The sequence below is a fragment of the Centropristis striata genome, chromosome 2, assembly GCF_030273125.1.
Source record: "Centropristis striata isolate RG_2023a ecotype Rhode Island chromosome 2, C.striata_1.0, whole genome shotgun sequence".
Classification (NCBI taxonomy): Eukaryota; Metazoa; Chordata; class Actinopteri; order Perciformes; family Serranidae; genus Centropristis; species Centropristis striata.
The window spans coordinates 3,110,743-3,124,496 of record NC_081518.1 but is presented as its reverse complement, the minus strand read 5'-3'; the positions used below and the strand labels follow the sequence as shown (position 1 = coordinate 3,124,496).

Below are 13,754 nucleotides of genomic sequence, written 5' to 3'. Positions count from 1 at the left end.
AAAAGAGAAGTGAGAAGCCGTCAGAAACATTCTGCAGCCTCGAAACACTCCAGCTCACGCATCTGTCTGCAGGTGTCTCTGGCTGATAAATGCTGAAGTTTGCATAGAAGGTTTTACTTCCCTTTTCACTCTGAGTGTTCTGCTGCATCGCGTGCATGTTTTTGTTTGTTTTCTATTTAAATCCAAAAACTAGAATTTTAAACTAATTTTAAACTAGAATGTGTTAAAATAAAGGCAAGTGAACAACTCACATCTCAGATTTTAACATCCATTTAAAAAATCACATTTGTATATTTTTGAAGCAGTAGTTGGCAGTGTTGTTGAGATATAATTTATTTAAATGACTGGACCGAAAAGGAGCATTACATCCCTTTGTGAGAGTCATATATATATTACTCTGTGCTTGTTTTTAATAAAGCTCTCAGATATACAGTCATGGAAAAATTATTAGACCACCCTTCTTTTCTTCAACTTCTTATTCATTTTAATGGCTGGTACAACTAAAGGTACATTTGTTTGGACAAATATAATGATAACAATAAAAGTAGCTCAAGAGTTGAATTTCAGAGCTGATATCTAGACATTTAACATGGTTTTATTGATAATGATTTTGGATATTATCAAGATTGTTTCCATGATTGTAGATGTAAAAATGACTAAAAGACACAAAATGACAAAAAATAGATTAGAAAATGACTAAAAGACACAATGTGACAAAAAATAGATGAAAAAATGGCCAAAAAAGACACAGATTGACCAAAAATAGATGTAAAAATGATCAAAAAAGACACAAAATGACAAAAAAATACAGTCATGGAAGACATTTTCCATGGTTTTCTTGAAAAAGATTTTGGATATTATCAAGAATGTTTCCATGATTGTAGATGTAAAAATGACTAAAAGACACAAAATGACAAAAAAATACAGTCATGGAAGACATTTTCCATGGTTTTATTGATAATGATTTTGGTTATTATCAATAAAACCATGTTAAATGTCTAGATATCAGCTCTTAAATTAAACTCTTATCAGCTATTTTTGTTGTGATCATTATATTTGTACAAACACTTTTAGTTGTACCAGGCATTAAAATGAACAAGAAATTGAAGAAAACAATGGTCTAATGATATTTCCATGACTGTCAGATGAAGTCTGGTTTCTGGTCTCCTCCTCCTCCTCCTCCTCCTCCTCCTCCTCCTCCTCCTCAGTATCTCAGTGTGGACCGGTACCTTCCTCATCTCCTCCAGCTGTCTCTGTTTCTTCTCGTTGGCCGCCTGCAGCTGCTTCATCCTCTCCGTCAGGTCGTCTTCGTCTGTCAGCTGTCTCTGACGGAGCTCTCTGCGCCGCAGACGGGCCTCGCGGTGAGGAGACAGCAGCCCCAGCCTCAACATCTGGATCCCCGACTGGATGGCTGCAGACACATGAGAGGAGAGAGAGGAGAGTCACAACACAGAAATCTGGCTGAAGATGCACTAATCAGTCACTCACTATGACATTAGATAACAACAAAGATGACAAAGATAAAGAATATAAAACAATAATGATGAGACTTAATACCATGAATCCATTCCTGCCTCTTCTTTTTATCTGATGCGCTGATTTCAAAGCTTTTATCAACACACTTGATGATGAAGAGGCATTTCTTCCCCTCTTTATCTGGAAGAGACTGCAGGGGAGGAAAACACACCATGGCACTTCAGTTACATCATAATGAATGTACAAAAACATGTGGGTTTATAACAGTCGCTGCTGTTTTTGACTATGAAAATGAATCAAATCCTTCAGAAATGTCACGTCAAATGATTTGGTCTGTATTCTGCCCTACAAAAGTCTAACTGCAGGAACTAGCAAAAGGTAAAACTGAGAAAAACTGCTGTTTTAAGTGTTTTAACTTATATGTAGATAAGTGATATGACACTTATTTCTACATGTATTAATAATGTAATTTTTATCCTCAAAAATCATGATGATTTATTTAACCTTTGACCCCAAAAACATAGTTACTGCACTCTGGTTTTGCTGTAAAAGGTTCTAATAGTTATGTTGTTGTCTTCTTTCAGCTTTTATATTTTGTTTTCAGTGAATAAACCTTTTGAAATTAATTTTGTTTAGCAACTCTATTGAAAGATCTGTGTATTTTAGACTTAATATTATAAAGAAATGTTATATTTTAGTCTTAATATCATTTTATCTCAGTTTTTTTTACTTCATCACTATCTAGATAATAATTTCCCCTTCAAATAAACGTTTAATGTTTAATTTTATGTTTAAATTAGTATATATACCCAAAGCAGACCGTGATAAGTGCAATTACTGCTTGGTTTTGAGTTGGATTTTGTGGTTTTTATATCATTATTTCTCTGAAATAAAGCAAAATTGAAATCTAAAACTTTGTCAGAAAATAAAACAGACATCAAGGAGTTCATTTTTAGTTATAACTCAATTTTGACCAAAAATGTAGTTACTGCAGTTAGACTCTGTAGGGCAGTATACAGCCTAACAACATTATTATAAATCACATAATATAATTCTATAACGACTCACCTCCACACAGCAGGTCCGGTCCAGAACGATGACCCCTTTCTTCTCCATCAGGTCCTCACAGACGTAGTAGGACAGCGAGTCGGGTCGGAGGACGAACCAGCGGTCGGTCCAGTTCTTCCTCTTGTGGCCCTTCTTCATCATGTATCCCTTTCAAACACAATGTGCACGTGAACAAGGACACTTGGTAATTATTCTGCTGTAAATTATGCTGCTGAGATAATAAACACTTTTGAGTTTTGGGCCTTTTTGTCAGTTTTTGAATCCTTCTCATTCTGACCGTATATACAACTTAAAAAACATGTTTACAATGCAGTGTTGGAATCACTTTAATCAGCACAACCTCACCGATATGATCTGGTAATTGCTTTTGCACTTTAACTTACTAGATCAGCTATTCTCAACCGCCAATTGGGGTCGCAACATGATTTCTGGGGGTCGCCAAACTATTTTGGAAGTCAGCTCTGTCTCCACTGTGTTAAAGTGTTCATGTGTTAATGTGTTTTAGTCTTTTTGGTCATTTCATGTCTTTTTTTGGTCATTTTGTGTCTTTTTTGGTCATTTTGTGTCTTTTTTTGATTATTTTTGTGATCAAGTTGTGTCTTTTTTTTGTCATTTTGTTTCCTTTTTTGGTCAATTTGTGTCTTTTTTTAAGTCATTTTGTGTCTATCTATTATGTATTATATTTTTTTATTCCTTACTGTTCTCTTTGCTAAGAAACATCTAGATATATGACATCACTATATTTTTATTGAGGCATTATTGTGATGTTCCTTTTTCCTGTGAAAGTGGTTTTACTGGCCGGTCTGGAACCGGTCTGGAACCAGTCAAGGACCGGTCTGGAACCGGTCTGAACCGGGGACCTTTCCCCCGCTCATCTATTGGTTGGCTATTGGTGATTGTGTTACGTCACTGAGACTTGAGATAATATCAAACACGTTGATATGATCCAAACCAAGACTAGGAAAAGACCGATATGAAACAGAACAGATTGGTTTAATACTTTTTTCCATGACTGTAGTTTTGGTCATTTTGTGTCTTTTTTAGTCATTTTTACATCTATTTTTAGTCATTTTGTGAATTTTTTAGTAATTTTTACATCTATCTTTAGCCATTTTGTGTCTTTTTTGATAATGTTTACATCTATTTTTGGTCAATTTGTGTCTTTTTTAGTCATTTTTACATCTATTTTTGGTCAATTTGTGTCTATTTTGATAATTTTGTGTCCTTTTTTGGTCATTTTTACATCTACAGTCACGGATAAAACATTCTTGATAATAACCAAAATCATTATGAATAAAACCATGTGGTGTTACGTCACTGCGACAAACCCAAGACTAGGAAAAGACTGATATGAAACAGAGCAGATTACTACCTTAAACTTAACGATGTACGTGACAGGAGCACCGTGACTCCAGTAAAACTCCTAGATTTACTAAAGACTTTCAGCATTAGTGATGAGTTACACACCCGTGAGGTCCCTGTCCTGTCTCACCTGCTTGAGGACGTCCAGTATGAGCTCCTGGAAGACCTCGTTGATGCCCATGGACAGGGTCTGGGAGTTCAGGCCCTTGCTGAAGTAGCCCATCCCCACCAGCTCAATCAGCTCCCAGGCAGTCAGACAGTTGTTCTTCCTGTTCAGCTGCAGCTTGTACTCTGCAAACTTCTCCTCGCTCCATTCGGCCCCCATGGCCTCCAGCAGCTTTCGCAGGAAGTACTCGATCTAAGGTGTTACACAGAGAAAAGGAAGAGCTTCAAAGGGACGATTCAACCACAAATCAACACATGCAAAGTGTTGAAGGATGTTTTTAAACCATCCATTAAACATAGAATAATAAAAGTGCTCCAAACAAGTTATGGTCACGATTATGGAAAGACACATTGTTGTTGAGGTGTTCAAATGTAGTTTAATGAATCTAGTTCCCCGTTTTAGCATTAAAAAACATAATTTCGGTTAAAGAGCTTCTACATACTGGTGTATTAACCAACATACGAAAATGATTTTCTGTAAAGTTAATGCTCTGGCATAAACCGGTGGTCTAATACATCTTTCAACCCTTTGATGCACAATTGACGCCCCTTCTAATGCACAACATGGGTCGAAAATTACCCTCATTCATTCCCCATGTTATTTAATGCTGCTGTGTGTTTCTGTGCTCTAACTTTTGATATCAACTTATTTTATGATTTAATATTCCACATATTCTTTAAATATCTTGTTTTTGATAAAGACAGATCATTATTTCCATTTTGCCTCGCATACTTTATGAAGAAAAACATTTTTGTATTATTACATAGCTAATTACTTGGCTAAGTAGCTTGCTAAGCTAACTACTTAGCTACTTGGCTAAGTGGCTTGGTAAGCTAACTACTTAGCCAAGAAGTTAGCTAAGTAACTACTTAGCTAACTACTTGGCTAAGTAGCTTGGTAAGCTAACTACTAAGCCAAGTAGTTAGTTAAGTAGTTAGCTTAGCAAGCTAATTAGCTAAAAATGGATAGTCTATGGGTCATTTTTGACCCATGTTGTGCATTAGAAGAGTAGTGACACAAAAAGGGATTTTATTAAAAAATTAATAAAGGAAAACATAAAATTAGGATGTATGATGATCAAAAACAAACTAATTTAATTTATTGCAAAAATATAGAACATAAAAACTCTGTCGGGTCACTTTAGAGCCATGTTGTGCATCAAAGGGTTAAGCACCATATATATTTTACTTTTGGGGTGAACTGTCTCTTTAAAACCATGTTTGGTGGAGGTTTTGCTTAAAAAAATGTCCTTCCTCTTTGCAGAACTTGCCAGTAAACAAACCCACAGAAACCAGCTGCAGGGCTCATCTTCCTCACCTCCTCAGTGATGATGACGAGCGGGTATTTGTCTTCTGACAGAAAGTTGAAAATGCACCAGACTCTGAAAGCGTCGTTGTCTGAGATGACGAGTTGTTTGGTGCAGATATTTTTCTTGTAACACAGCGTCCAGCACATCTTGTTGAACTCCAGCACGTCGAAATCCTCCCGCACCTGGGAATGGAAAAAAAAAAAAAAAAAAAAGCAGCATTCAGTGAGAGTCAAAGTCAAAGTGGTGGGCACCAGCGAGGGCAGCGTGTTTACAAATGCTAAGCAGGAGACTGGTGTTTGTCTCCTTTCAGAAGCTCCAGTCTGCAGGATGTGAGGTACAAACCTGATGCAATTAAATGCCTCATTTTTATTCAAGTCAGAGCCTCGACGAGAGAAAAGGCAAGAAAACAGCTTCCAAGTCCAAAGAGTGAAACTCAAGCAGTTTACTAGCCGACATGAGACTTCAACAGATGTGTTTGCTTGTTACACACTCAGCTACAGGGACAAATCTCTACCAGAGACGAGAAAGATCCTTTTGTAAAGGGTGCAGTCCATTTTTATTAAACTTATTACACCACCAATGACTAGCTGAGACTAGCTGCTCCTGTGGTTGGACCACAGAGAGGTGGTTGGAGCCGTTTCCTCTCCTACAGAGCAAAAGAGGTCATGATTGATTAGTCATCCTAATACCTCAGACACAGAGAAGAAGTGTGTTGGTGTTGTTGTTTTTTCTATTTTTATTGATTGTGTAACTAATCCCTGCCTGTCAGACACTGTGTGACAGATTTGACAGATCTGTTCCCTTATTTTTAATCAGATAGTTCCTGCTTTAAAGTTATTCATGCACAGTTCCTAAAATAAAAAGGGCACATTCTGCACAACATGGGGCCCCTCCAACGCATAAAGAGCTATGATGCATCATGTATGATGAAATAGTCGTCATCCTTGATTACGATTAGCATTAAGTTAAAAGGAGATCCAGATCAAAGTAATTAGGACCACGGGGCAATCGCACCAAGCACTACTGTTATACTGTGGATTTTTTCTTCTTCCTCTTCCGGACACAATTTCGTCCCGCTACTAGTCCTACAAATTAAATATCAAAATGTGCGGTTTGATCGGGATCGGTGTGCTATTACTTTTCTCTACGGAAATTTAATTATTTCACGTGGTGTGTTGATGTAAAGTTAATACTTTACTCCTTCATGTCAGCTCGCTCTGAGAGGTTTCAATACATTTACCATAAATATCACAATACGGGTCACTACATTATATATTATTATTATTATTATTATATAGTGACGGCTGGTTTGACTACTGAGAAGCGAGTGACGGCTCACTGGACCGCAGTCAAACTTTCGGGTCACGTAAACCCGACCAATTAAATATTAAAATAAAATTCAGTCCTGGTGCCGTTTTTCCATTTCATATTTTTGTTCTGAGTCTAATATTGAAATCTGAAAAAACAAGCATTTTTTTTGTTTTTTTGTTTTATAATAGACAACAAATAACCAGTCAATTTTTCATTATTTGATTTTGATTACCAATTGAAAATGGGAAGAACAAATGATACACATATTCGATCTGCTCTCGTTTCTATGCTCGTTTGATAAATGAGGGCCATTATGAGGTGTCGAAAACTAGTGTATAAAAATGTCAAACTACACCTCACCCTGGTTATTATTTTAGCAAACGATAGTGTGTTGACTGGATTAACAAGACAAGACTAGAAGACTTTCAGCATCTTTGTCCTCACCTTGTCCAGAATGAACCTGTTGAGGTACGGCATGTAGCCCTGGTTGGACAGAGGCCCTTTATCATCGTCTTTGAAATGCTCTTCAAGGGCCACCGGATCATGAGGGATCTTCATCACGGTGCACAGGCTGTGGGACAGCACCTAGACAACCACAATTTGAATTTCTTGAATTAGATACTAGTAAAAGACATGTGCTGCAGGTGATAGGACATATATAAAGTCAAGACACTTTACTATATTACTGTTAAACATTCATGCACAATTGATATTTGTGTGGGGAAGTTAAAGATTAAGCTCGATATCAGTCGGTTTCAGTCAAAGTTTTTAGAATTATCTGCCGACATGCAAAAAAACTTAGTCTGACATTTACAGCATCACTAGCCAAGCATTACTTCTGTTCTTGGAGGCGATATTTCAGTTTTCTTCTGGTAAATTCAGCTGTGATAATGGGAGGATTACGCCTGAAAGTGTCTCCTATAGAAACATATAGAAATATAGAAAATCTTTCCTGCCACATGCCATCACACTGTACAATAACAGCTAAAAGTCTGGTCAGAACATACAGTCACTCAGCACTTTATGTGTTTTTTATGCACACTGTTCACTGCACCTTATTTGTTTCACAGCACCTACAATGTTATACTGTATATTTATATTTTTTCTGCACTAGAATCAAAACTCCTTCTTCAGACATTTTATATTTTAATTGTATTTTATTGCTTGAAGGATGCCTAGGTTGTTCTTTTCATTTCATTGTGTTGTTATTGTCTCTGTGTGTAATGATGCTGCTACACTGTAATTTTCCAGCTTGGGATAACGTAAGTAAGTAAGTAAGTAAGTAAGTAAGTAGGTAAACAGGTAAGTAAGTAAGTAAGTAAGTAAGTAAGTAAGTAGGTAAGTAGATAAGTAAGTAAGTAAGTAAGTAGGTAGGTAGGTAGGTAAGTAGGTAAGTAAGTAAGTACGTAGATAAGTAAGTAGGTAAGTAAGTAAGTAAGTAAGTAAGTAAGTAAGTAAGTAGGTAGGTAGGTAGGTAAGTAAGTAGGTAAGTAAGTAAGTAAGTAAGTAGGTAAGTAGGTAAGCAGGTAGGTAAGTAGGTAAGTAAGTAAGTAAGTAAGTAAGTAAGTAAGTAGGTAAGTAGGTAAGTAAGTAAGTAAGTAAGTAAGTAAGTAAGTAAGTAGGTAGGTAAGTAAGTAGGTAAGTAAGTAAGTAAGTAAGTAGGTAGGTAAGTAAGTAGGTAAGTAAGTAAGTAGGTAGGTAAGTAGGTAAGTAGGTAAGTAAGTAAGTAGCTAAGTAGGTAAGTAAGTAAGTAAATAAGTAAGTAGGTAAGTAGGTAAGTAAGTAAGTAGGTAAGTAAGTAAGTAAGTAAGTAGGTAAGTAAGTAAGTAAGTAAGTAAGTAAGTAAATAAGGAAGTAAGTAAGTAAGTAGGTAAGTAAGTAAGTAAGTAAGTAAGTAGCTAAGTAGGTAAGTAAGTAAGTAAGTAAGTAAGTAGGTAGGTAGGTAAGTAAGTAAGTATGTAGGTAAGTAAGTAGGTAAGTAGGTAAGTAGGTAAGTAAGTAAGTCGGTAAGTAAGTAGGTAAGTAGGTAAGTAAGTAAGTAGGTAAGTAAGTAAGTCAGTAGGTAAGTAGGTAAGTAAGTAAGTAAGTGGGTAAGTAGGTCAGTAAGTAAGTCAGTAGGTAAGTCAGTAGGTAAGTAGGTAAGTAGGTAAGTAAGTAAGTCGGTAAGTAAGTAAGTCAGTAGGTAAGTAGGTAAGTAAGTAAGTAAGTAAGCAAGTAGGTAAGTAAGTAAGTAAGTAAGTAAGTAAGTAAGTAGGTAAGTAGGTAAGTAAGTAAGTAAGTAAGCCAGTAAGTAAGTAAGTAAGTAGGTAAGTAAGTAAGTAAGTAAGTAAGTAAGTAAGTAAGTAAGTAAGTAAGTAGGTAAGTCAGTAAGTAGGTAGATAAGTAAGTAAGTAAGTAAGTAAGTCAGTAAGTAGGTAAGTAAGTAAGTAAGTAAGTAAGTAGGTAAGTAGGTAAGTAAGTAAGTAAGTAAGCCAGTAAGTAAGTAAGTAAGTAGGTAAGTAAGTAAGTAAGTAAGTAAGTAAGTAAGTAAGTAAGTAAGTAGGTAAGTCAGTAAGTAGGTAGATAAGTAAGTAAGTAAGTAAGTCAGTAAGTAGGTAAGTAAGTAAGTCGGTAAGTAAGTAAGTAAGTAAGTAAGTAAGTAAGTAAGTAAGTAAGTCGGTAAGTAAGTCAGTCAGTAAATAAGTAAGTAAGTAAGTAAGTAAGTAAGTAGGTAGGTAAGTAAGTAAGTCGGTAAGTCGGTAAGTAAGTAAGTCAGTAAGTAGGTAAGTAAGTAAGTCGGTAAGTAAGTAAGTCAGTAGGTAAGTCAGTAGGTAAGTAGGTAAGTAGGTAAGTAAGTAAGTAAGTAAGTAGGTAAGTAAGTAAGTAAGTAAGTAGGTAAGTAGGTAAGTGAGTAAGTAAGCCAGTAAGTAAGTAAGTAAGTAGGTAAGTAAGTAAGTAAGTAAGTAAGTAAGTCAGTAAGTCAGTAAGTCAGTAAGTAAGTAAGTAGGCAAGTAAGTAAGTCAGTAAGTAAGTAGGTAAGTAGGTAAGTAAGTAAGTAAGCCAGTAAGTAAGTAAGTAAGTAAGTAAGCCAGTAAGTACGCCATAAGTAAGTAAGTAAGTAAGTAAGTAAGTAAGTAAGTAAGTAAGTAAGTAAGTAAGTAAGTAGGTAAGTCAGTAAGTAGGTAGGTAAGTAAGTAAGTAAGTCAGTAAGTAGGAAAGTAAGTAAGTCGGTAAGTAAGTAAGTAAGTAAGTAAGTAAGTAAGTCGGTAAGTCGGTAAGTAAGTAAGTAAGTCAGTAAGTAAGTAAGTAAGTAAGTAAGTAAGTAAGTAAGTAAGTAAGTAGGTAGGTAAGTAAGTAAGTCGGTAAGTCGGTAAGTAAGTAAGTCAGTAAGTAGGTAAGTAAGTAAGTAAGTCAGTAAGTAAGTAAGAAAGTAAGTAAGTAAATAAGTCAGTAAGTAAGTAAGTAAGTAGGTAAGTAGGTAAGTAAGTAAGTAAGCCAGTAAGTAAGTAAGTAAGTAAATAAGTAAGTAAGTAAATAAGCCATTAAGTACGCCGTAAGTAAGTAAGTAGCCTAAGTAAGTAAGTAGGTAAGTAAGTAAGTAAGTCAGTCAGTCAGTCAGTCAGTCAGTCAGCAGTCAGTCAGTAAGTAAGTAAGTAAGTCAATCCAATACCAAGAGGAGATTCTGATAACCTCCACCTGTAAGCAGAGTGTGCTCTGTTTTCTCTGTGTGGTGGTAATGATGTAAAGACCATAAATACATTTTATTTTTAAAATTAGTTTTCCTGGCTGTCTCTGCAGCTTTGAGAGAGAGAGAGAGAGAGAGAGAGAGAGAGAGAGAGAGAGAGAGAGAGAGAGAGAGAGAGAGAGAGATGTAAAGCTCTGCAGGATCCTTGGAGTCAGACTGTGTCTTTGTCAGGCTGGGCACATCAACATCAGACTAAGAAACAGAATCTGGCCCTGGCTGTCATCATACACCACCCCACTCTGGCCTTCGCTTCAGTTAAACAGCACTGTAACATATTTTTCATTTCTTAAACAACAACAGAGTGGCTGGATTAGACATGTTCCACTGGCCCACTCTTACAAGTCACATACAATCAATTTATGCTGTCTTAAAGCTTCTTAAAGAAAACAACAACAAGCCTATTTAAGGAACACGTTTACTACTACACGTTACTACTACTTTACTACTTCAGTTAATGCATATACAAAAAAAAAAAAGTAGTTCACATTATAGTAGACAGTTGAATTTAAACGTTCATAGTCACCAAAAAATAACTAGTTCACATTCATTTCTTCCATTACCAGTGGCGGTTCACAGGGGCCACTGCACCTGTGAAAAAGCCCTTGGCCCCTGCTGTGGCCCCTGTGTCAAATTAATAATAAAATGATCAATTTATAACAATGATCGACGGAACAATACTTACCTATTTTTTGTTCAAACAATATCTCATTGTACACAAAAGGAACCCAGAATGAGAACATTGTATCATAGTTTAATTGTGCAATAAAAGCTTTTATATATTCACATATATTATGTAAGTACAATTTTTATGCTACTTACACTTCTACTCCACTACATTTCAGAGGGAAATATTTAGAGCTGCAACAATTATTTGATTAATCAATTATTAAATTAATCGTCAACTATTTGGATAATCGAATAATTGGTTTGAGCATTTTTTTTTTAAAAAGACAATAAGTCCAAATTCTCTGATTTCAGCTTCTTCAATGTGAATATTTCTGGTTTCTTTGTTCCTTTATGACAATAAACTGAATATCTGTTTGGTTTGTGGACAAAACAAGAGATTTGAGGACGTCGTCTTGTGGTTTGGGAAACACTGATTGATATTTTTATACATTTTATTGACCAAACTATTACATAAGAAGGAACGCTTCTGCAGGTCATTCATCCCAGCTGCTGTAAGACTGTACAACACCAGCACAACCTGAACGTGTTGTAGCTTTCTTTCTGTCTTTTCTGCACATTTTGCATATAATTTGCACTCTGCACATTCTTCACTTAATTTGCACTTAGTTGTATATGGTATATAGTATATTATTGAATGTATTTTTCTATTACATTGTTTATTTTTATCTTTATCTTTATCTAAAAGGGAAATTATTTTGTGTGAAATTGTTGTGGTCGGCTGTAACAAAGAAATTTCCCTGCTGTGGGATTAATAAAGTCAAATCTAATCCAAACAACTAATCGATTAATAGTTTAAATAATCGACAGATTAATCGATAATGAAAATAATCTGTAGTTGCAGTCCTAGAAATATTGTACGTTTTGTACGAGAGCTTTAGTTCTTTTACAGATTTACATGAAGATGTGAAGCAGTATTAATTACAGCAGGCTGCCTTACATCTAGAAACCTTCTGTGTGTTGGAGCCCTTTTTATTTTCCTCCCCTGGCCCTCAGACAGACTCAGTCCGCCTCCGGATGCGCACTTCTTGAAGTTCCCACTGACCACAACTACATCAACAACTGTCGGTCACAAATACGGATTATAATCAACGCAACACACGTTAATAAAGTGGCTCCAGTTACTTTGAGGGTTTGTTCGTCCTTCAGGAAGTCTGAACTTCTCAACAAAAGTAAGAAAAACAGAAGTGAAACGCACCTTTAACTGAGATTTGGAGACTTTTCCACGGTGGTCCACGTCCAGAGCCGTGAAGGCGTGCCAGATGGACTTCAGAACCTCGTCCCGGAGCCACATGTTGTCCCTCAGCAGCACCACAGCAGGTCTGTCTCTCTGTCTGTCAGCTGTGTGTCACTTTGTGTGTGTAGTTTCACTGTGCGCCTCCTTAATACAACCACAGTGATGGTGGCGCAGCAGAGACGTGTGATTTCAGCGCCACCTAACGTTTACTCCACTTTCTTTCCATCACTTTAGTATTTTTTTTAATATAACCTTTATTTCACATTCATCTATAGAACATATACAGCAGTAGTGCAGTAACATAAGTAGCAGGGTAAACATTACATTAATATTTGAGAAATATCTAAATACAAAAATAAATACATATACACAAAATGAAAATAGTAAAATATATATATTAAATTATAACTAATATATATATTATTTTACTACCATTGTTATTTTCATTTTGTATATATATATATATATATATATATATATATATATATATATATATAAAATAAAAATTGCCAGGGGTCACAACTCACAAGCAAAGACAAATTAAAATGAGTCAAAAATACTGAAGTGGGAGCATAATCTCACAGTTTTGATAGTTTAAGTTTAAGCCATGAGGAAAAAGTCAAAATGAGAAGAAAAAAGTCGAAGTCACAAAGATGAGGTCAAAAAATAATGAATCAAACATGTTTAGGCTTACATTTAGTCTGTATTCATCAAAAGCAAACTGTCAGTTTGCAACTTTTTAGAACAGCTCTTCCTTTTAATACATTACAAAGTGAGGAATCTTTTTAGCAAAATGTGGTGGTAAAAATATTAAAAAAGGCAGATTTTTATTTATTTATGTGTTTATTCAGCACTTTATTGATGCTGTTCTTCTTTGTGACCACTTTACTCATCCAGGGTCCAGTACAGACTCACAACAGGAGCTGCTGTGGGTTTTTTTTCTTCCAGCCGCCTCTTCCTCATTGTATGAACGAGGATTAGGGCCACACATGAAATTTTTTTTTACTTTATTCTCAGAATTCTGAGTTGAAAGTCAGAATCCCACACAAGGATGTCTTTCTCAGAAGCTTTTGTCGTCTATTAAGATTTTCACACACAACAATTCATCAGAGCACAAAACTTGCACTGCATTGATCAAACACGCTGCAACATAAAACAGGAAATGTCTGGTCTTTGGTATCCAGTCCTCATTTATTTTGTGACAATTTTTCAAAGGCTGTGTCAAGTTCTGTGTGTTTTGTGACCACAACTCTGCCCAAACTTGAAAAACTGCTTGAAGGATGCAAAGGACAACTCAATTCTTCTTATTCTTCGATTTTTATTTTCTTGAAGATGGTTTTGGGTTTGATGGTTTAAACAGAATGATGGAACAGAATGGGATGGAATAGGTTGATAACCTTCAAGATAAACAGAAAAG

General features: G+C 35.7%; 1 protein-coding gene across 1 annotated transcript in view; it reads right to left on the bottom strand.

The window, feature by feature from the left end:
* LOC131989457 (switch-associated protein 70-like) overlaps positions 1-12,424 on the bottom strand; it is a 19,778-nt gene extending 7,354 nt beyond the window's left edge. The window contains exons 1-7 of the mRNA XM_059354688.1: positions 12,299-12,424; positions 7,137-7,277; positions 5,390-5,563; positions 4,037-4,264; positions 2,545-2,691; positions 1,558-1,666; positions 1,230-1,411 (exon numbers count right to left, since the gene is read on the bottom strand). Coding sequence (XP_059210671.1) covers positions 1,230-1,411; positions 1,558-1,666; positions 2,545-2,691; positions 4,037-4,264; positions 5,390-5,563; positions 7,137-7,277; positions 12,299-12,394 — 1,077 coding nt within the window. The 5' untranslated portion in view covers positions 12,395-12,424. The remainder of the gene's footprint in view (positions 1-1,229; positions 1,412-1,557; positions 1,667-2,544; positions 2,692-4,036; positions 4,265-5,389; positions 5,564-7,136; positions 7,278-12,298) is intronic.
* Between the last annotated feature and the right edge of the window lie 1,330 nt (positions 12,425-13,754).